This window comes from Bufo bufo, chromosome 9, assembly GCF_905171765.1.
Source record: "Bufo bufo chromosome 9, aBufBuf1.1, whole genome shotgun sequence".
Lineage (NCBI taxonomy): Eukaryota > Metazoa > Chordata > Amphibia > Anura > Bufonidae > Bufo > Bufo bufo.
In genome coordinates, this window is record NC_053397.1 from 114,439,854 (window position 1) to 114,463,366 (window position 23,513).

Consider the following 23,513-nt stretch of genomic DNA (forward strand, 5'->3'; position numbering starts at 1 on the left):
AACCATTATTCTTATTGGGGTGTTACAGCCATTAACAGGGTTTACTGCAAGGAAATATTTCTATGTCTTATTTGCCCTTGTGCGGTGCAGTTAAATGTTGTAAAGCATCTTTTTGCTTGTATTAGTGGGGAAAAAAGGGCTTAATAGCCATTGTGTGGTGAAAAGCTAAAATTACAGCACTTTTTGTAGTGGCAAAAGAAAAATATATTTGCCGTTTAGCGGTGCAGTGATATGCTCTAAAACCTTTATTGGAGTGTATTAGTGGCAAAAGTAAAATATATTTGCCATTCAGTAGTGCAGTTATATGTTCTAAAGGTTTTTGCGGCATGTATCAGTGGCAAAAGAAAAATATATTTGCTGTTCGGCGGTGCAGTTATATGTTCTAAAGGCTTTTGTGGCGTGTATTGGAGGCAAAAGTAAAATATATTTGCAGTTCGACGGTGCAGTTATATGTTCTAAAGCCCTTTTTTGTGTGTATTAGTATGAAAAAAGGGCTTATTAGCCGTTGTGTGGTGAAGTGAGAAAATTAGACTTTTTTTGTGGTGTTTTAATTAAATTTTTAGTTATTTATTTGATCTAACAGTATGTCAGACAGAGAAGTGCCAGGCCCTGCACAAGGGAGTAGCAGAGCCCTAAATGTTTCTGGCGCAGGCAGAGGTCACAGCAGAGTATGGGGTCGTGGCAGAAGGGGTCACTTCGAGAGGCCTGGGCTCCCAGTGTCAGCTAGCGGTCGTGTCTTGACCAGCAACCCAGCGGTTATTGAATGGTTGACTCGATCTTTGACTTCGTCGCAAGTGACATCAGACACCCCCAGCCAGAAGTTAGTGGGTTCATCAGACACAACCCTTAGTTGGCATGGCCTGGGAGCAGGCCCTGTGCCCTCACCTGCCTCAACCTGCCTCTGTCCTTTTCTGTTCCCTCAGCCACAGAAGTATTGTATGCTGTGGGCTCAGCTCCACTAAACAGTGAGGATGAGCTGATAGAACATGGTCAGCAACTACTGTCAAGCCAAGATGTGGAGGAGACATCCGCTGCTTCCTCCATTAGGCGGGCAAGTAGTGTTGAGGAGAGTGGCGTGGGATCTGGTGTTGCGAGCGGTCAGGCTCCTGACCCAGAGACGGTTGAAGAGGACATCAGTGACGTGCAGACAGTACTCGACGATGATGATGTAGCTGATCGCACTTGGGAGCTGGGTGACGAAGGGATTTCATCATAATCGGGAGAAGAGGGTGGCAGCTTGCCCATGAGGCAGCAGCGGAGCCAGCAAGTCGCTAGGGTGGCCAGGAGAATTAGCAATGTGGCAGCAGTGGGAACTCGGGAGCCAAACGTTCCCAGGGTAGACCATCCGCTTCGAAGGAGCCCACCTGCCTGGAAAGTAGCGGTGCACAGGTTCACGGAAGCAGCGGTGGTAGCAGTCAGTTAGCGCGTAGTGTTGGGGGTAAAATCAGCTACTCGGCGGTGTGGCAGTTTTTTGTTAAGCCGTCGGAGGTGGTGAAAATGGCCATATGTAGAATCTGTGGGCAGAAGGTAAAGCGTGGCCAGGGTGTCAATGTTGGCACCACGGCCCTGCGTCAACATATACAGTCGTGGCCAAAAGTTTTGAGAATTACATAAATATTGGAAATTGGAAAAGTTGATGCTTAAGTTTTTATAATAGCAATTTGCATATACTCCAGAATGTTATGAAGAGTGATCAGATGAATTGCATAGTCCTTCTTTGCCATGAAAATTAACTTATTCCCAAAAAAAACTTTCCACTGCATTTCATTGCTGTCATTAAAGGACCTGCTGATATCATTTCAGTAATCATCTTGTTAACTCAGGTGAGAATGTTGACGAGCACAAGGCTGGAGATCATTATGTCAGGCTGATTGGGTTAAAATGGCAGACTTGACATGTTAAAAGGAGGGTGATGCTTGAAATCATTGTTCTTCCATTGTTAACCATGGTGACCTGCAAAGAAACGCGTGCAGGCATCATTGCGTTGCATAAAAATGGCTTCACAGGCAAGGATATTGTGGCTACTAAGATTGCACCTCAATCAACAATTTATAGGATCATCAAGAACTTCAAGGAAAGAGGTTCAATTCATGTTAAGAATGCTTCAGGGTGTCCAAGAAAGTCCAGCAAGCGCCAGGATAGTCTCCTAAAGAGGATTAAGCTGCGGGATCGGAGTGCCACCAGTGCAGAGCTTGCTCAGGAATGGCAGCAGGCAGGTGTGAGCGCACTTTTGGAAGATGGCCTGGTGTCAAGAAGGGCAGCAAAGAAGCCACTTCTCTCCAAAAAAAACATCAGGGACAGATTGATCTTCTGCAGAAAGTCTGGTGAATGGACTGCTGAGGACTGGGGCAAAGTCATATTCTCTGATGAAGCCTCTCTCCGATGAAGCCTCTTACCATCAGTCCTGTGTCATGCCAAAAGTAAAGCATCCTGAGACCATTCATGTGTGGGGTTGCCTCTCATCCAAGGGAGTGGGCTCACTCACAATTTTGCCCAAAAACACAGTCATGAATAAAGAATGGTACCAAAACACCCTCCAACAGCAACTTCTTCCAACAATCCAACAACAGTTTGGTGAAGTACAATGCATTTTCCAGCACGATGGAGCACCGTGCCATAAGGCAAAAGTGATAACCAAGTGCCTCGGGGACCAAAACGTTGACATTTTGGGTCCATGGCCTGGAAACTCCCTAGATCTTAATCCTATTGAGAACTTGTGGTCAATCCTCAAGAGGCGGGTGGACAAACAAAAACCCACTAATTCTGACAAACTCCGAGAAGTGATTATGAAAGAATGGGTTGCTATCAGTCAGGATTTGGCCCAGAAGTTGATTGAGAGCATGCCTAGTCGAATTGCAGAGGTCCTGAAAAAGAAGGGCCAACACTGCAAATACTGACTCTTTGCATAAATGTCATGTAATTGTCGATAAAAGCCTTTTGAAACGTATGAAATGAGTGTAATTATATTTCACTACATCACAGAAACAACTGAAACAAAGATCTAAAAGCAGTTTAGCAGCAAACTTTGTGAAAACTAATATTTGTGTCATTCTCAAAACCTTTGGCCACGACTGTACAGCGTCACCATAAAGTGGCCTGTGAGAACCGTGGCTCCGATGTAGTGGTCCAGCCTGCCGCAGCAACCGCTGCATCAACCAGTGGTACACAGCCGATCTTAGGCAGCCAAGGCTCCACCACCTAAGCCGAAGGGAGCTGTCTGTCCTTCCCATCATCTGCTTGTCCTGATGCTCCTGCTCCTCGCCCTCTTACTCCTCGTCAGTCATTCCTTCAGCATTAGATCACCAAAGCGATTGCGAAGAGACAACAGTATGCGTGCACTCATCCAACAGCGCAGAAGCTGAATGTGCTCCTGTCCAAGCTGCTGGTGCTGCAGTCTCTCCCTTTCCATGTGGTGGACTCTGTACCTTTCAGAGAACTGATGGCTTGTGCCAAGCTGAGGTGGAGAGTTTCAAGCCGTCATTTCTTTGACAAAAAGGCAGTACCAGCCCTGCACACACATGTAGAACAGAAGGTGGGCAAGTCCTTGAGCCTGTCAGTGTCTGACAAAGTGCACTGCAGCGCCGACGTGTGGAGCTGCAACTACGGTCAGGGACAATACATGTCCTTTACGGTTGACTGGGTGAATGTGGTTCCTGCACAGCCACATCAGCAACTTGGCCAGGTGATTCCGCTTCCACCTACATGTTCTTACACCGTTGGTCCTGCGACAATGTCCACCTCTACCTCCTCATCCTCCACCGTGTCCTCAGCCTTCACTGCAAGGACAATTCACAATGCCCCTCCAGCATACCACATGTGCAGGGCAGCACGGCCGTGTCACGCTGTTCTGCACCTCGTTTGCCTGGGCGAACTGAGTCACATAGGGGAGGAACTGTTCCGTGTCCTTCATCAAGAAATCAAATCCTGGCTTTCTCTACGACAACTGAAAATCGTAACTATGGTGACCGACAACGGGAAGAACATGGTGTCAGCGCTGCAACACGGAGGGCTGAGCATGGCAAACGCGTTCAATCTTGTCAAGCGGTTCCTGTCTTCCACACATCCTAAAGACATCCTAAAAATGGCCAGGAAACTTTTCACCGCAAAGCACACCTTCCTTGAGCTGCAGCAGCAGAACGGGGTCCCCCAACATAGGCTGATATGCGACGTTTCCACCCGTTGGAATTCTACCCTCCATATGTTGAACCGACTATACGAACAGAGAAAGGCCATAAATGATTTCTTGGTTATCCAAGCGGACAAGAGTACTCCCCTGTGTAACTTCGATGTCAGCCAGTAGCAGCTCATGCGTTCCACCTGCTGTTTGCTCAGGCACTTTGAGGAGTCCACGTTATTTGTCAGTCGCCAGGACTACGGGATGAACCATGTAATTCCACTGCTTCATGTCCTGAAACAGATGCTGGTAAATCTCGCTAGTTAGGGGACTGGAGACGTGGCGCCTAGATCTCACAGCCACATTAGCCCTGTGGGGGCTGAACTGGAGGAGGAGAAGGAGGACATTGAAGCTCAAGCAATGTGTAGCAAAATTGGTGGTTTTTATACACAGGTGACAGGAGAGGAGGAGCAGGAGCAGCCAGTGGAGCTACAGGGCGATGAAAAAGAGGAGGCAGAGGACCCATACACACCCTGGCAGTATGCAGTGGAGATGGAGGCATGGAGTCCCTCCGAGTCACTTGCGCAAATGGTCCAATGCATGCTCACTTGCTTGCGTAGTGACAACCGAATTGTCACCATTCAGCAGAGGGATGACTTCTGGCTCTCCCACCTTGTTGGACCCTTGCTACCGGTCCAAAATTGGGGCCTTTTTGCACCCGCTGAGAGGGAGGACAAACTGAACTACTATAGAAAAATCCTATGTAGTCAGTTGGCCATTGCCTATGTGTGCCATCATCCATCCTCTCAGGTCTTACTAGGGAGGGCCTTCTGTGCTCACTTCCTCTGCCATGGCTGCAGTTCCAGCTCCATCAGAAGAAACTTGAGTCTAGAGTCGCTTATGAGCAGCTTTCGTCACCCGTTAAGTGAAGAAACAACTTAGCAGCAGCAGCTAGACCTGGAGCATGACCTGAACCATCAGGTGGTAGCATACTTGGACAGCACCCTGCCACCCCACATTGAAGATCCGCTGGACTACTGGACAGCCAAACTGGATTTGTGGCCGCAACTGGCAGAGTTTGTCCTGGAAAAGCTGTCCTGCCCGGCCAGTAGTGTGGCATCAGAGCGGGTGTTTAGTGCTGAGGTAGCCATAGTTACCCCAAGAAGAACTCGCCTGTCCACCCAAAATGGGGAGAGACTGACCTTTGTCAAGATGAATCGGGCGTGGATCAGCCAGGATTTCCACTCACCAATGCCTGATGCATCACATTAAATCATCCATGGTGCCACACCAACACTTTGCCAAAAGATATCGGTTTCTTTTGGCTACCTGCCTCAGCTACTATTTTGATGCTGCCACCCGCCTGATGCCACACATCTGATGCCAAGTGCTCCTTCTTAAACCCACCATCATCAGCGGGTACTGTTATTGCCACCCACCTCTCCACTCTGCAACCAGGTCACTCTGTTGCCTCCACTCTGTCGGGGGCTCTACTTGTATAAGTGTTTAATAGAGCAGGTTCTGTAGACATCTATGTGGAATCAGCTGACGACAGTGTAAAAGGAGTGCGCTTCTTCTTGAAGCTAACATCGACCTGTAAGGCTGGGTTCATACTTGAGTTATTTGGTCAGTTTTTGCCCCGTAACTGCCCAAATAAATGAAGTGTACAGTGATTCTAAGAGCGATGCCTGTCATCTGCATGTCATACTGACTCACAGTATTATTTCACTACCACAGCAGACTCCCTATGCGTGTTACTGCAAGGCACAGTGTTCTACATCACTATAAAGGCTCTCTGCAGAGAACCGGCCAAATCAAATTTTTGAAAACTTTGCTCATCTCTAATCTTAATGAATGAAATATTTCAGTTGCAAATCATTATTCAATACATAGTGGAATGCGTTAAGAACAATAAAACATCAGGTCTGGATTTGGAATGATACTCAAAATCAAAGTAGAAAATCCAATTTCAGGCTAATCCAACTTCAGTGGAAATGCCTCAAGACTAGTAAATGAGGCTCAGTAGTGTGTGTGGCCCTCTGATGCCTGTATGACCTCCCTACAATGCATGGGCATGTTCCTGATGAGGCAGCTCATGGGCATGTTCTCCTGAGGGATATCCTCCCAGACCTGGATTAAAGCATCAATCAACTCCTGGACAGTCTGTGTTGCAATGTGGCAATGGTGGATGGAACAAGATTAGAGTTGAGCGGACACCTAGATGTTCGGGTTTGGCAGGTTCGGCTGAACTTAAAAAAAGTTCGGGTTCGGGACCCGAACTTGACCTGAACTTGGACCCGAACCCCATTGAAGTCAATGGGGACCCGAACTTTTGGCCACTAATATTGCTCGAAAATAGCCCTGGAAAGAGCTACAGGGCTGGAAAAGGCAGCAAAATGTGCTTAAGAGCATGGCAAATGTGGATAGGGAAATGAATAAAAAAAACATAAGACCTTAAAAATATAAAAATTAGGAATGATGTAGGAGGAAGAGGTTGAGGAGGCGGTGAATGGGTGCATGTGGCCATGTAGGCTCACGTGGCGGTCTAGGTGGAAGCGGCGGCGAAGGAGGAATAGGTAGCCAACACAGATGTGTGTTATTTAGCATTTTTACATAGGACTATCCCCCAAAATATTGAGACATATAAAAAAATATAAAAGGAATAAGTGCACCTGAGTACAAGGATGGATGGTTGAGGCTGTTAGAACTGTCTATTCTGCACAAGGTACAGACAAGTCTTGTGGGGCTGGTTCATTTTAATGAACGTGAGCTTGTCCACGTAGGCTGTGGACAGGCGGCTGCGTCTGTCTGTAATGAAGCCTCCTGCCGTGCTAAATACACGTTCAGAGAGTACACTGGCTGCAGGGCAGGCCAGCACCTCCAAGGCATATAGGGCAAGCTCTGGCCATGTGGACAATTTGGAGACCCAGAAGTTGAATGGGGAAGAACCATCAGTCAGTACGTGTAGGCGTGTGCACAGGTACTGTTCCACCATGTTATTCAAATGCTGCCTCCTGCTAACACGCTCCATATCAGCAGTTGGAGCTTGTTGTTGCGGCGAGGTGACAAAGCTTTTCCACATGTCGGCCATGCTAACCCTGCCTTCTGAGGTGCTGGCGCTGACACAGCTGCGTTGGCAACCTCTTCCTCCTCACCTGCCTTCGCCTTGTGCATCCACTTGTCCCCCGGTGTCAGTAGAGCGTCTACCAGCGTGCGCCTGTAGTCGTGCATCTTCCGATCACGCTCCAGTGAGGGAATTTAGGACGGCACATTGTCTTTGTAACGGGGATCCAGCAGGGTGGCCACCCAGTAGGCAGCACACGTTAAAATGTGGGCAACTCTGTTGTTGTTGCGCAGGCACTGCAGCATGTAGTCGCTCATGTGTGCCAGGCTGCCCAGAGGTAAGGACAAGCTGTCCTCTGAGGCGTATCGTCTGCGTCCTCCGTATCACCCCAGCCACGCACCAGTGATGGGCCCGAGCTGCGTTGGGTGCCACCCCGCTGTGAACATTCCTCTTCCTCTTCCTCCCTGGCCCTGGCTGGCCAAATTTGTACCTGGCCTCTCCCTCCGAACCACTTCTAAAAGACTGGTCTGAAAGTGTTAGAGATGACCCCTCTTCCTCCTCCTCGTCCTGGGCAACATCCTCTTCCATCATCGCCCTAAGTTCTTTCTCAAGGAGACATAGAAGTGGTATTGTAACGCTGATAACCGCGTCATCGCCACTGGCCATGTTGGTGGAGTACTCGAAACAGCGCAACAGGGCACACAGGTCTCGCATGGAGGCCCAGTCATTGGTGGTGAAGTGGTGCTGTTCCGCAGTGCGACTCACCCGTGCGTGGTGCTGCTGAAACTCCACTATGGCCTGCTGCTGCTCGCACAGTCTCTCCAGCATGTGCAAGGTGGAGTTCCACCTGGTGGGCACGTCGCATATGAGGCGGTGAGCGGGGAGGCCGAAGTAATGCTGTAGAGCAGACAGCCGAGCGGCGGCAGGATGAGAACGCCGGTAGCGCGCACAGACAGCCCGCACTTTATGCAGCAGCTCTGACATGTCGGGGTAGTTGTGAATGAATTTCTGCACCACCAAATTCAGCACATGCGCCAGGCAAGGGATGTGCGTCAAACCGGCTAGTCCCAGAGCTGCAACGAGATTTCGCCCATTATCGCACAATACCAGGCCGGGCTTGAGGCTCACCGGCAGCACTCACTCGTTGATCTGTTCTATACCCTGTCACAACTCCTGCGCGGTGTGGGGCCTGTCCCCCAAACACATCAGTTTCAGAATGGCCTGCTGACGTTTACCCCTGGCTGTGCTGAAGTTGGTGGTGAAGGTCTGTCGCTGACTGGATGAGGAGGTGGTAGAAGAGAAGGAGGAAGCTGAGTAGGAAGAGGAGGCAACAGTAACAATGATGCCCTGCGATCCTTGGCGGCGGAAGGACGTGCGTCAAACAGCTCTCCGCCTGGGGCCCAGCCGCCACTACATTTACCCAGTGTGCAGATAGGGAGATATAGCGTCCCTGGCCGTGCTTACTGGTCCATGTATCTGTGGTTAGGTGGACCTTGCCACAGATGACGTTCCACAGTGCACACTTGATTTTATCCGATACTTTGTTGTGCAGGGAGGGCACGGCTCTCCTGGAGAAGTAGTAGCGGCTGGGAAAGACGTACTGTGGGACAGCAAGCGACATGAGCTGGTTGAAGCTGTCTGTCTCCACCAGCCTGAATGACAGCATTTCAAAGGCCAGTAGTTTAGAAATGCTGGCATTCAGGGCCAGGGATCGAGGGTGGCTAGGTGGGAATTTACGCTTTCTCTCCAAGGTATGTGAGATGGAGAGCTGAATGCTTCCGTGTGACATGATGGAGATGCTTGGTGACTGAGGTGGTGTTGTTGGTGGCACATCCTCTGTTTGCTGGGCAGCAGGTGCCAATGTTCCTCCAGAGGCAGAGGAAGAGGCCGAGGCAGCAGCAGAAGAGGGAGCAGGAGCCTGAGCCCTTTCTTGGTTTTGAAGGTGCTTACTCCACTGCAGCCTGTGTCTCGCATGAAGATGCCTGGTCATGCAGGTTGTGCTAAGGTTCAGAACGTTAATGCCTCGCTTCAGGATCTGATGGCACAGCGTGCAAACCACTCGGGTCTTGTCGTCAGCACATTGTGTGAAGAAGTGCCATTCCAGGGAACTCCTTGAAGCTGCCTTTGGTGTGCTCGGTCCCTGGTGACGGTGGCCAGTAGCAGGCGAACTGTTTTGGTGATGGCTGCGCTGCTTTTGCACCCCTGCTCCCTCTTTTGCTACGCTGTTGGCTCGGTCTCACCACTGCCTCTTTCTCCGAACTCTGAAAGTCAGTGGCACGACCTTCATTCCATGTGGGTTCTAGGACCTCATCGTCCCCTGCATCGTCTTCCACCCAGTCTTCCTCCCTGACCTCCTTTTCAGTCTGCACACTGCAGAAAGACGCAGCAGTTGGCACCTGTGTTTCGTCATCATGAGACGTGCTGAGGTGGTATTCCCATGTCCTCATCAGGAAACATAAGTGGTTGTGCGTCAGTGCATTCTTTGTCTTCCACCCCTGGGGAAGGGCTAGGTGGATGCCCTTGGAAAACCCTGCTAGCAGAGTCTTCAAACAGCATAAGAGACTGCTGCATGACTTGAAGCTCAGACAGGTTCCCCGATATGCACGGGGGTGATGTGACAGACTGATGGGCATGGGTTTCAGGTGCCACCTGTGCGCTTTCTGCAGAAGACTGGGTGGGAGATAATGTGAACCTGCTGGATCCACTGTCGGCCACCCAATCGACTAGCGCCTGTACTTGCTCAGGCGTTACCATCCTTAGAACGGCATTAGGCCCGACCAAATATCGCTGTAGATTCTGGCGGCTACTGGGACCTGAGGTAGTAGGTTCAGTAGGAAGTGTAGCTGTGGCAGAACGGCCACGTCCTCTCCCTGCACCAGAGGCTCCACCAGCACCACCACCACGACCATGACCGTGTTCCTTATTAGATGTTTGCCTCATAGTTAGCGTTCACCAAGCAAAGTAAAAAGTGGTTAAGTCTATTAAAAATAATTAACCGCCAATGAAAAACCCTGATGTAGGGTATTGCACTCCAATTTTTTTTTAAAACTCTATATGACAGCGGTATTTGTGGCCTAAATTTCACAGTAACTTATGCACGTCTAATCCCAGATGTGCACTATATCAGAGTTTTTTTTTTTTTAACGTCAGTAAGCAAAAAGCCGTATTTGTGGCCTGAATTTCACAGTAACTTATGCACGTCTAATCCCAGATGTGCAGTATATCAGAGGGTTTTTTAACCCCAGTAAGCAAAAAGCTGTATTTGTGGCACTATATGAAACAGAGGGGTTTGTTTCACCCAGTATGCCCCAGTATGCCAGAGCTGTATTTCTGGCCTAAATGTGACACTCACTTATGCACCTATAATCCTAGACGTGCACTATATGAAACAGATGTTTTTTTTCTTCACCCCAGTATGCCCCAGTATGAGAGCCGTATTTCTGGCCTAAATTTCAGTCACTTATGCAGCGATAATCCTAGATGTGCACTATATGAAAAAAAGTTTTTTTTTAACCCCAGTGTCTCAAAGCAGTATTTCTGCTACAGATATCTTGTGCTGGTGCACTATCGTTGCATAAAATGGCTGCCGATTATGTACTGATACTAACTGAAGGAAAAAAAGTTTGTTTTCAGTAGTAGTTGGCTCAGGGCAGGCTTAAAACAATTGTGCACTGCACCCACAAAACACATTTGCTGTAGACCGCTGAGTAAAGAAGCAGTTCTTCATAAGATTTCTCCCTGATCTCTCCCTCACAGCAGCTGCAGCCTATTCCTACACTAATCTGAGCAGAGTGACGGGCGGCGCTACGTGACTCGAGCTTAAATAGAGGCTGGGTCACATGCTGCAGTTGGCCAATCACAGCCATGCCAATAGTAGGCATGGCTGTGATGGCCTTTTGGGGCAAGTAGTATGATGCTTATTGATTGGCTGCTTTGCGTGTATATGTTTATTTTATTTTACTGTAATTTGATACATACATCATCAATTATGTTTGAAACGTAGATTAAGGGTTCTCACCTCATGTGATATGAAGTAATATTATGTGTGAAACATTCAATTTTCTGTATGTTATATTGAAATTTCTTTGAAATTCCACTAAAAATTATTTTGTTTAAAAAGCGCCATAAAAATTACCGAACCCGAACTTTTACGTAAATGTTCGGGTCCGGGTGGCGAAAAACCTAAAGTTCGGTACGAACCCGAACTTTACAGTTCGGTTCGCTCAACTCTAAACAAGACATGATGTCCCAGATGTGCTTGATTGGATTTAGGTCTGGGGAATTGGCAAGCCTGTACATAGCATCAATGCCTTCATCATGCAGGAACTGCTGACAAACTTTAGCCACATGAGGCCTAGCGTTGTCATGCACCCAGGGCCCCCCCTGCACCTGCATATGGTATCACATTGGGTCTGAGTATCTCATCCCGGTGTAATGACCGGCGTCACGCAAAGGGAGGCCCTGTCCAAGGGAGAGGGAAAGGTGGTGACCCCTGACTCACCTTGCGGCTGGCACCTGACTGCCCTGACGTCCCTAGACGGGTTCCTCACCCGTACGCCGATCACGTGCGTAAACCCTGGCTTTCCCTAAGATGAGCCCTATGTAGTGAACAGGGCGGTGGGATCACTAGTCCGCACCACTGACACTAAGAGGAAAACACCAAGGAGAGGACAGACAATACAGACAAACATATAATCCCAGGCGGGCGACAACAGCAGACCACGAAGGCCCAACAGGGATCCGGAGGGTAACGTATTGGAACAACAACCAGGGAACACAGTTACACAGCTCCAGTGGGTCAGTATAGAAGTCCAGGCAGGAAGCTCTATATCTGGCAACCAGAGAAGGTGGGAGAGGGGAATAAAAGGAGGTTGGGAGTGCTGGACAAGAAACAGCTGAGGAGAAGGAGCTACGGATCCCTGAGTGAGCCAAAAAGAGTTGCAAGGCAAACCCAGAAAGCTACCATAAAGAAACAGCACAATCTTTCTACATAGAGCGCGCAGCCACCCGCTGCGACTTCCTGACCCCGGGTATAACGGAGTCAGGCGTGGCTCTTGACACCCTTGTGACACCCGGTAGCTAAAGGCAGTCAGGTACCTCTAGCTAGCACATGGAGGGCTGTGTAGCCCTCCAAAGAAATGTCTTTTTGCAGGCAGCAGAACGTTCTCCACGGCGTCTCCAGACTCTGTCACATGTGCTTAGTATTAACCTGCTCTTATCCGTGAAGAGCACAGGGTGCCAATGTCGAATCTGCCAATCTTGGTGTTCTCTGGCAAAAGCCAATCAACCTGCACTGTGTTGGGCTGTAAGCTCAACACCGACTTGTGGACTTCAGGCCCTTATACCACCCTCATGGAGTCTGTTTCTGACAGTTTGAGCAGACACATGGATATTAGTGGCCTTCCGGAGGTCATTTTGCAGGGCTCTGGCACTGCTGTCACAACCAGACAGTTGAGAAGCTCTGACAGGAGTTTTCCAGATCCTCCTCCTTGAGTTTCTTTGTTTTGGTTAAGTTCCTCATCTCGTTAGTCTATCTCAGCTGTCATGCAGTTGGACTGATTGCTTCCCTTTAAGTTCCTCCCCAATATGCAGTAGTGTGCGGCTTATACAACTTCCTGGAGTGTGTGTGCATGCTGTTTCTATTCCTCAGTCCTCTGCAAGATAAGTGCTGTTCCTTTATTTGTGATTTTCTGTCTGCTGGATTTTCAGGTGACCCTGACTCCCTCTGTGTCTGGTGTAGGGAGCCGGTGGTCGTGTCCCCTCACTATTGTAGGGTCTTCAGGTATTAGATAGCCGAGGTACGTGGATATGCGCCCATCCACCTTTGGGGTGTTCGCATAGGCTGAGCAATTAGGGAGAGTGGCAGGTCTCATGTAGGGGTCTCCCTTTTGTTCCTTAGTTGTGGATCCAGTGAGTCATATATTGTATTGCATTGTCTTGTTTCCTGTACACCATCCGTGACATTATAAGCCGCCAAAACCGTCTCAAGCATGGATCCGGTTTCACTTTTGGCTGAGCGCTTCCAGGGTCTTTCATTGGAGGTAGCTGATCTCCGTAAGACTTTTTCTCAGTTTCAAGTGACTGGTTCAGCTTGCGTTCATGGAGTTTGTTCTGAGCCTAAGATCTCGCTCCCGGATACGTTCTCCAGGGGTAGTGAGTATTTTGTGCGTTTTAGAGAGGCTTGCAAACTCCATTTTCGCCTTCTTCCCCATTCCTCTGGTGATGAAGAACGGAGGGTGGGGATCATTATATCGCTGCTCAGGGGTAATGCTCAATCCTGGGCCTTTTCGCTGCCGGAGGGGGCACGGCCCCTCCGTTCAGTGGATGAATTCTTTTTAGCCCTGGGTCAGATATATGATGATCCGGATCGTATTGCTCTGGCTGAGTCTAGACTACGTCTGTTATGCCAGGGTAAACAATCCGCAGAGATATACTGCTCAGAATTTCGGAGATGGGCAGCTGATACTGGTTGGAATGATGCTGCACTCCGAAGTCAATTTTGCCATGGTCTTTCAGAGGGATTGAAAGATGCATTTGCCTTTCATGAGAGACCTACCTCCTTGGATTCTGCTATGTCTCAGGCTGTTCGTATTGACAGGCGTCTTAGAGAGAGAGAGGAGATCTCTCCTTCCTGTCATACTCGGTCCCGGGACAGTGCAGCGGTCTCTTTCTGTGCGCAGGGGTCTCAGTCGCTGTCAGCCCCTTCTGAGCAGGAGCCCATGCAGCTGGGGTTGATTGCCTCTGACAATAGAAGATTCAGCCCGCATGGGAGGGTTTGTTTTTGTTGTGGAGGTATAAATCATTTGGCAAATGTTTGTCCCTCTAGGAGATTCAGGCAGTCTTCTGGGAGTAATAAAGAAACAAAAAGGAAAAAATCTTTTAAAAATGTTCCGTCTGTTACTATTGGCAGGGTTGAGGCGGAAATTGAAGGTTTTCCGTTTGCTTGTAGTTCCCGTTTTGTCCTGCCTGCTTGGGTGGCGCTAGAGAGCAAGAGCATTTTTTTGAGATTTTTGTGGATAGTGGAGCAGCTGTCAATCTCATTGATAATCAATTTGCAATAACTCATGGTTTCCAGGTATGCACTTTGGGAAAGGATATTCCTGTTTTTGCTATTGATTCCGCTCCACTTTCTCAGAAATCATTAAAGGGCATAGTTCACAATATTCGTTTAATTGTGAGTGATGCTCATGTTGAGGATGTGTCATGTTTCGTCCTTAGCGGTTTGCCTACTCCTCTAGTGTTGGGGCTACCCTGGCTCACTAAACATAACCCCACCATTGATTGGCAAGCGAGGCAAATAAATGGTTGGAGTGACTTTTGCAGAGAGAATTGCCTCATGACATCTGTTTATGAGGTTTCTACTAAGACTGTACCACCTTTCCTCTCTGAATTTTCGGATGTCTTCTCTGAGAGTGGAGTTCAGGATTTGCCTCCGCACAGGGAGTATGATTGCCCTATTAATCTCATCCCAGGCGCCAAACTGCCTAAATCTCGTTTATACAATCTTTCCCAACCTGAGAGGGTCGCTATGCGTGCTTATATCTCTGAGAGTCTGAGAAAAGGACACATACGACCCTCGAAGTCACCTGTTGACGCTGGTTTTTTCTTTTTTAAGAAAAAAGATGGTTCTTTAAGACCTTGTCTGGATTTCAGGGAGCTGAACAGTATCACTATTCGTGACCCTTATCCGCTTCCTCTGATCCCGGACCTGTTTAACCAGGTTGTTGGGGCTAAAATCTTTTCCAAATTAGACCTAAGAGGGGCATACAACCTGGTCAGGGTCAGAGAAGGAGACGAATGGAAGACGGCTTTCAATACCCCTGAGGGCCATTTTGAGAATTTGGTTATGCCTTTTGGTTTAATGAATGCCCCAGCCGTTTTTCAGCATTTCGTGAACAGCATTTTTTATCATTTAATGGGAAAATTTGTATTAGTGTATTTGGATGACATTTTGATTTTTTCTCCTGATTTCAAGACTCATAAGGAACACTTACGTCAGGTCTTGCTCATCCTGCGGGAGAATAAATTATACGCGAAACTGGAGAAATGTATGTTTGCGGTTCCAGAAATTCAATTTCTGGGGTTTCTTCTCTCTGCTTCTGGTTTTCGCATGGACCCCGAGAAGGTCCGCGCTGTGCTTGAGTGGGAGCTTCCTGAGAATCAGAAGGCGCTGATGCGTTTTTTGGGCTTTGCCAATTATTACAGGAAATTTATTTTGAATTATTCCTCTGTTGTTAAACCACTCACTGATATGACCAGAAAGGGGGTAGATTTTTCTTCCTGGTCGGTAGAGGCGCGTAAGGCCTTTTCTAATATCAAGGAGAGTTTTGCTTCCGCTCCCATCCTGGTACAACCTGATATTTCGTTACCCTTCATAGTTGAGGTTGATGCTTCTGAGGTAGGGGTGGGTGCGGTCTTGTCTCAGGGTTCCTCTCCTGCCAAATGGCAACCATGTGCCTTTTTCTCGAAGAAACTCTCCTCCGCAGAGAGAAATTATGATGTGGGAGATAGGGAATTGTTGGCCATCAAGTTGGCTTTTGAGGAATGGCGCCATTGGCTAGAGGGAGCCAGACACCCTATTACCGTGTTTACTGACCATAAAAATCTGGCCTACTTGGAGTCAGCCAAGCGTCTGAACCCGAGACAGGCCAGATGGTCTTTGTTCTTTTCAAGGTTTAATTTTGTTGTCACGTTCAGCCCTGGGGTTAAGAATGTGAAGGCAGATGCCCTGTCACGTTGTTTTCCGGGAGGTGGGAATTTTGAAGACCCGGGTCCCATTTTGGCTGAAGGTGTGGTGGTCTCTGCTCTTTTTCCTGAATTGGAGGCAGAGGTGCAGGCAGCCCAGTCAGAGGCTCCTGATCTTTGTCCTCCTGGGAGGTTGTTTGTGCCTCTCGCTTTGAGACACAAGATTTTTAAGGAACACCACGATACGGTCCTTGCTGGGCACCCGGGGGCAAGAGCCACTGTGGATCTCATCGCTCGGAGATTCTGGTGGCCTGCGCTTCGTAAGTCGGTTGAGGGTTTTGTGGCAGCTTGCGAGACTTGCGCTCGTGCCAAAGTCCCTCATTCACGGCCATCAGGTCCTCTCCTTCCCTTACCCATTCCTTCCCGTCCTTGGACACATCTGTCCATGGACTTCATAACGGACTTGCCTCGTTCCTCGGGGAAGACTGTGATTCTGGTGGTGGTGGACCGTTTTAGCAAAATGGTGCATTTCATCCCTTTTCCTGGTTTGCCCAATGCTAAGACGCTGGCGCAGGCATTTATTGACCACATTGTCAAATTGCATGGTATTCCTTCAGACATAGTCTCTGATAGGGGCACGCAGTTTGTTTCCAGATTCTGGAAGGCTTTCTGTTCTCGCTTGGGGGTTCGGTTGTCATTCTCTTCTGCTTTCCACCCGCAGTCGAATGGCCAGACAGAGCGCGTCAATCAGAATCTGGAGACATATCTGCGCTGTTTTGTGGCGGAGAATCAGGAGGATTGGTGTTCTTTTTTGTCCCTTGCTGAGTTTGCTTTAAATAACCGTCGTCAGGAGTCCTCTGATAAGTCACCATTTTTTGGTGCATATGGGTTTCATCCGCAGTTTGGGACTTTCTCGGGAGAGGGGTCTTCTGGTTTACCTGATGAGGACAGATTCTCCTCGTATTTGTCATCTATTTGGCAAAAGATTCAGGATAATCTAAAGAGCATGAGTGAGAGATATAAGCGTGTGGCAGATAAGAGACGTGTGCCTGGTCCGGACCTGAATGTTGGTGATCTGGTGTGGTTGTCTACCAAGAATATCAAATTGAAGGTTCCCTCCTGGAAGTTGGGTCCTAGGTTTATTTGGCCTTACAAGATCCTGTCTGTCATCAATCCTGTTGCCTACCGTCTTGATCTTCCTCAGACTTGGAAGATCCATAATGTTTTTCATAAGTCCTTATTGAAACCTTATGTTCAACCTATTGTACCCTCGCCTTTGCCTCCTCCTCCGATTATGGTTGATGGAAATCTTGAATTTCAGGTCTCTAGGATTGTGGATTCTCTCCAGTACCTCGTTCATTGGGAGGGTTATGGTCCTGAGGAGAGGATGTGGGTCCCAGTGACGGACATTAAGGCCACTCGTCTCATCAGGGCTTTCCATAGGTCCCCTCCTGAGAAGGTGGGCCCTGAGTGTCCGGAGTCCACTCGTAGAGGGAGGGGTACTGTCACAACCAGACAGTTGAGAAGCTCTGACAGGAGCTTTCCAGATCCTCCTCCTTGAGTTTCTTTGTTTTGGTTAAGTTCCTCATCTCGTTAGTCTATCTCAGCTGTCATGCAGTTGGACTGATTGCTTCCCTTTAAGTTCCTCCCCAATATGCAGTAGTGTGCGGCTTATACAACTTCCTGGAGTGTGTGTGCATGCTGTTTCTATTCCTCAGTCCTCTGCAAGATAAGTGCTGTTCCTTTATTTGTGATTTTCTGTCTGCTGGATTTTCAGGTGACCCTGACTCCCTCCGTGTCTGGTGTAGGGAGCCGGTGGTCGTGTCCCCTCACTATTGTAGGGTCTTCAGGTATTAGATAGCCGAGGTACGTGGATATGCGCCCATCCACCTTTGGGGTGTTCGCATAGGCTGAGCAATTAGGGAGAGTGGCAGGTCTCATGTAGGGGTCTCCCTTTTGTTCCTTAGTTGTGGATCCAGTGAGTCATATATTGTATTGCATTGTCTTGTTTCCTGTACACCATCCGTGACAACTGCTCCTCCTGTTCCTCCTTGCACGAATGAGGAGGTAGCGGCCCTGCTGCTGGGTTGTTGCCCTCCTACGGCCCCCTCCACATCTCCTGGCATACTGGCCTGTCTCCTGGTATCTGCTCCATGCTCTGGACACTGTGCAGACAGACACAGATAACCTTCTTGCCACAGCTGGCATTGAGGTGCTATCCTGGATGAGCTGCACTACCTGAGCAACTTCTGTGGGTTGTAGACACCACCTCCTGCTACCCCACCTCATGCTACCTCTAGGGGTGAGAGCAATGACAAAATGCAAAAGTGACCAAAACAGCCAAAAAGGATGAGGACAGAGAAATGGTCTGTGGTCACCACCTGCTGAACCACTCCTTTTATAAGGGTTGCCTTGCTAATTGACTATCATTTCTACCTGTTTTCTGTTCAATTTGCACAACAGCAGGAAAAATTGATTCACAATATAAGTTGCCTAATAACTGGACAGATTGATTTCCCAGAAATGTGATTGACTTGGAGTTACATTGTGTTGTTTAAGTGCCCCCTTTATTTTTTGAGCACTGTATATCAGGGGGGTAGAAATTCATGAAAGAACATAGTACAGTTGCAATAAAAAGTATGTGAACACTTTGGAATGATATGGATTTCTGCACAAATTGGTCATAAAATGTGATCTGATCTTCATCTAAGTCACAACAATAGACAATCACAGTCTGCTTAAACTAATAACACACAAAGAATTAAATGTTACCATGTTTTTATTGAACACACCATGTAAGCATTCACAGTGCAGGTGGAAAAAGTATGTGAACCCTTGGATTTAATAACTGGTTGAACCCCCTTTGGCAGCAATAATTTCAAGCAAACGTTTCCTGTAGTTGCAGATCAGACGTGCACAACGGTCAGGCGTAATTCTTGACCATTCCTCTTTACAGAACTGTTTCAGTTCAGCAATACTCTTGGGATGTCTGGTGTGAATCGCTTTCTTGAGGTCATGCCACAGCATCTCAATCGGGTTGAGGTCAGGACACTGACTGGGCCACTCCAGAAGGCGTATTTTCTTCTGTTTAAGCCATTCTGTTGTTGATTTACTTCTATTCTTTATGTCGTTGTCCTGTTGCAACACCCATCTTCTGTTGAGCTTCAGCTGGTGGACAGATGGCTTTAAGTTCTCCTGCAAAATGTCTTGAGAAACTTGGGAATTAATTTTTCCTTCGATGATAGCAATCCGTCCAGGCCCTGACGCAGCAAAGCAGCCCCAAACCATGATGCCCCCACCACCATACTTCACAGTTGGGATGAGGTTTTGATGTTGGTGTGCTGTGCCTCTTTTTCTCCACACATAGTGTTGTGTGTTTCTTCCAAACAACTCAACTTTGGTTTCATCTGTCCACAGAATATTTTGCCAGTACTGCTGTGGAACATCCAGGTGCTCATGTGCAAACTATAAACGTGCAGCAATGTTTTTTTTGGACAGCAGTGGCTTCCTCTATGGTATCCTCCCATAAAATCCATTCTTGTTTAGTGTTTTACGTATCGTAGATTCGCTAACAGGGATGTTAGCATATGCCAGAGACTTTTGTAAGTCTTTAGCTGACACTTTAGGATTCTTCTTCACCTCATTGAGCAGTCTGCGCTGTGCTCTTGCAGTCATCTTTACAGGACGGCCACCCCTAGGGAGAGTAGCAGCAGTGCTGAGCTTTCTCCATTTATAGACATTTTGTCTTACCGTGGACTGATGAACAGCAAGGCTTTTGGAGATACTTTTATAACCCTTTCCAGCTTTATGCAAGTCAACAGTTCTTAATCCTAGGTCTTCTGAGAGCTCTTTTGTGCGAGGCATCATTCACATCAGGCAATGCTTCTTGTGAAAAGCAAACCCAGAACTGTTGTGTGTTTTTTATAGGGCAGGGCAGCTGTAACCAACACCTCCAATCTCATCTCATTGATTGGACTCCAGTTGGCTGACACCTCACTCCAATTAGCTCTTGGAGATGTCATTAGTCTAGGGGTTCACATACTTTTTCCACCTGCACTGTGAATGTTTACATGGTGTGTTCAATAAAAACATGGTAACAGTTAATTCTTTGTGTGTTATTAGTTTAAGCAGACTGTGATTGTCTATTGTTGTGACTTAGATGAAGATCAGATCACATTTTATGACCAATTTGTGCAGAAATCCATATCATTCCAAAGGGTTCACATACTTTTTCTTGCAACTGTATATAGTCAATATAGCATTAAACTTTGCATCTTATTTAATAATTATTTATGTACCTTCAGATTGTTGTTTTATATATTAATTAGCCACACTTTAAACCACTCACAGGTGAAGTGAATAATGTAGAATATCTTGTCAGAATGGCAGCTGTCAAGACATGGCATATACAGTGCTGCCCATAATTATTCATACCCCTGGCAAATTTTGACTTAAAGTTACTTTTATTCAACCAGCAAGTAATTTTTTGACAGGAAATGACAAAGGTGTCTCCCAAAAGAAAATAAGACGATGTACAAGAGGCATTATTGTGGAATAAAAACATTTCTCAGCTTTTATTTACATTTGAGCAAAAAAAAAGAGGTGAAAAAGAATCCAAGGAACACCACCAAGGCCATCCTGGTGAATCTAGGCTCTGCTGGTGGCAATGTCTCAAGGCAGACAATACAACGGACACTGCAAACTGCTGGGTTCCACTTCTCCAGATAAGGCACACAAAAGCTTGCTTGCCCTTTGCAAAAGCTCATCTGGACAAAGAAGAAGACTTCTGGTCTTCTGTGTTATGGTCAGATGAAACAAAAATTGAATTGTTTGGTCACAATGAGGTTTCCTTCATTTGGCGTAAAAAAAGGAAAACCCAAAGAACACCATCCCCACTGTCAAACATGGTGGTGGGAACCTAATGCTTTGGGGGTGTTTTTCAGCCAATGGACCAGGGAACCTAATCACAGTAAATGGCACCATGAAAAAAGAGCAATACATGAGGTATGTCTGTGAAGGTTCTCATTTATCCAGGTCATGGTATATCTGTAAAGAATAAATCAAGGCAACTGGACGTACTGTAGATTTCTTGAAAATGTTTCACTCGTTCTTCCGAGCTTTCTCAATTCTGATATAGGAGATATTCTGATATATTTCTCAATTCTGATATAGGATTCTTTACAGATATAGCTAAACATCAGGGTGATGGCAAGAAGACCCTCCAACCTGAAAGATTTGGAGCTCATTGCTAAAGATGAATGGGGAAAAATACCTGTGGAGACATGCAAAAAGCTGGTCTGCAATTATAGGAAGTGTTTGATTGCTGTAATAGGCAATAAAGGCTTTTCTATTGATTATTGAGAAGGGTATGAATAATTTTGGACTGGACACTTTTTTCTCAAATGTAAATAAAAGCTGAGAAATGTGTTTTCCACAATAATGCCTCTTGTACATCGTCTTATTATCTTTTGGGAGACACCTATGTCATTTCCTGCCAAAAAAATTACTTGCTGGTTGAATAAAAGTAACTTTAAGTCAAAATTTGCCAGGGGTATGAATAATTATGGGCAGCACTGTATAAGGGAAGTAACCAGGCAATTCTAGAAGCTGGTGTGTTGGAAGATTGAAAAATGGAAAAGCACAAACATCTGACAACTATGATGGCTAGACAACTGGGTTCTCCAAGGTCTTGTGGGTTGTTCCCAATATGCAGTAGTACTGTATTTATGAAACATGGTCCAATCAAAGATAACCAGTGACTGGATCATGAGTGCCTAAAGTCTCACTGATGTTTATGGGGAGAGAAGGCTAGCTGTCTGGTTCGGGTTCAGCTTATTGTGTATAGGGCTACAGACTTGCAGACAGTCAGTGTGCCCATGCTGACAGCTGTCTGTCACCAAGAGTGCCTACAATGAGCAGGTGAGCATCCAAACTGGACAATGGATGTCGTATATCTGGACTTCTCCAAAAGATTTCACACTGTACCGCATAAAAGGTTTGTATATTAAATGAGAATGCTCGGACTGGGAGAAAATGTCTGTATGTGAGTAAGTAACTGGCTCAGTAACTGGAAAACAGAGTGGTTACTAATGGTACACACTCAGATTGGGTCACTGTAACTAGTTGGGTACTTGAGGGGTCAGTACTGGGCCCGATCATCTTCAATATATTTATTAATGATCTTGTAGAAGGCTTGCACAGTACTTTTTTTTTTTTTTGCAGATGACACTAAACTGTGTAAAGTAATTGTCACAGAAGAGAATAGTATACTGCTACAGATGGATCTGGATAGATTGGAGGCTTAGGCAGAGAAGTGGCAGATGAGGTTTAACACTGACAAATGTAAGGTTATGCACATGGGTAGGAATAATGCAAGTCACCAGTACATACTAAATGGTAAAACACTGGGTAACACTGACATGGAAAAGGACCTAGGAATTTTAGTGAACAGCAAACTAAGCTGTAAAAACCAGTGTCATGCAGCTGCTGCCAAGGCCAATAAGATAATGGGTTGCATCAAAAGGGGCATAGATACCCGTGATGAGAACATAGTCCTACCACTTTACAAATCACTGGTCAGACCACACATGGAGTACTGTGTACAGTTCTGGTCTCCTGTGAACAAGGCAGACATAGCAGAGCTGAAGGGGGTTCAGAAGAGGGCAACTAAAGTAATAACTGGAATGAGGGAACTACAGTACCCTGAAAGATTATCAAGATTAGGATTATTCACTTTAGAAAAAAGACGACTGAGGGGAGATTTAATTACTATGTATAAATATATCAGGGGTCAGTCTCCCATCATCTATTTATCCCCAGGACTGTGACTGTGACAAGGGGACATCCTCTGCACCTGGAGGAAAGAAGGTTTGTACACAAACATGGAAGAGGATTCTTTACGGTAAGAGCAATGAGACTATGGAACTCTCTGCCCGAGGAGGTGGTAATGGTGAGTTCACTAAAAGAGTTCAAGAGGGGCCTGGATGTATTTCTGGAGTGTAATAATATTACAGGCTATAGCTACCAGAGAGATCCAGGGAGTTATTCTGATTGACTGATTGGAGTCGGGAAGTAATTTTTTTCCCCTTAAGTGGGGAAAACTGGCTTCTACTTTTTTTTTTTTTGCCTTCCTCTGGATCAACTTGCAGGATAACAGGCCGAACTGGATGGACAGATGTCTTTTTTTGGCCTTATATACTATGTTACTACGTTACTAAGATATTTGGCCATTATAAAAGGCCTTATGAATATGGCAATACCTCCATGTATACTTATGTAATAAAATAACCTCAGCATTTTTATTTCTATATAGGGTCCAGGAAAAGCTGGGACTGACTTTGCACTTGATTGTGGCTCAGGAATTGGAAGAGTGAGCAAACATGTTCTCTTACAATTTTTTAATAACATTGAGCTGGTCGATATGACAGAGTCTTTCTTAGAAGAAGCCCAAAACTATTTGGAAGAGGATGCAGATCGAGTGGAAACACTTTATTGCTACTGTTTACAAGACTTCACTCCCCCTGCTAGGAAGTATGATGTAATTTGGATGCAGTGGGTTTCAGGTTGGTGTAATATCCATATATTGTACCGAATAACCTATGTAATATAAAGGTTCACTATTTTGGATGGTGCTGTGAAAAACTATTTGCT

The 23,513-nt window shown here is 46.7% G+C and overlaps 1 protein-coding gene across 1 annotated transcript in view; it reads left to right on the plus strand.

Annotated features, from left to right (window-relative positions):
• The window catches only part of METTL11B (methyltransferase like 11B), a 331,396-nt gene that overhangs the window by 297,832 nt on the left and 10,051 nt on the right, over positions 1-23,513 (plus strand). Inside the window, exon 3 of the mRNA XM_040408335.1 lies at positions 23,176-23,425. Within this exon, the coding sequence (XP_040264269.1) occupies positions 23,176-23,425 (250 nt within the window). The remainder of the gene's footprint in view (positions 1-23,175; positions 23,426-23,513) is intronic.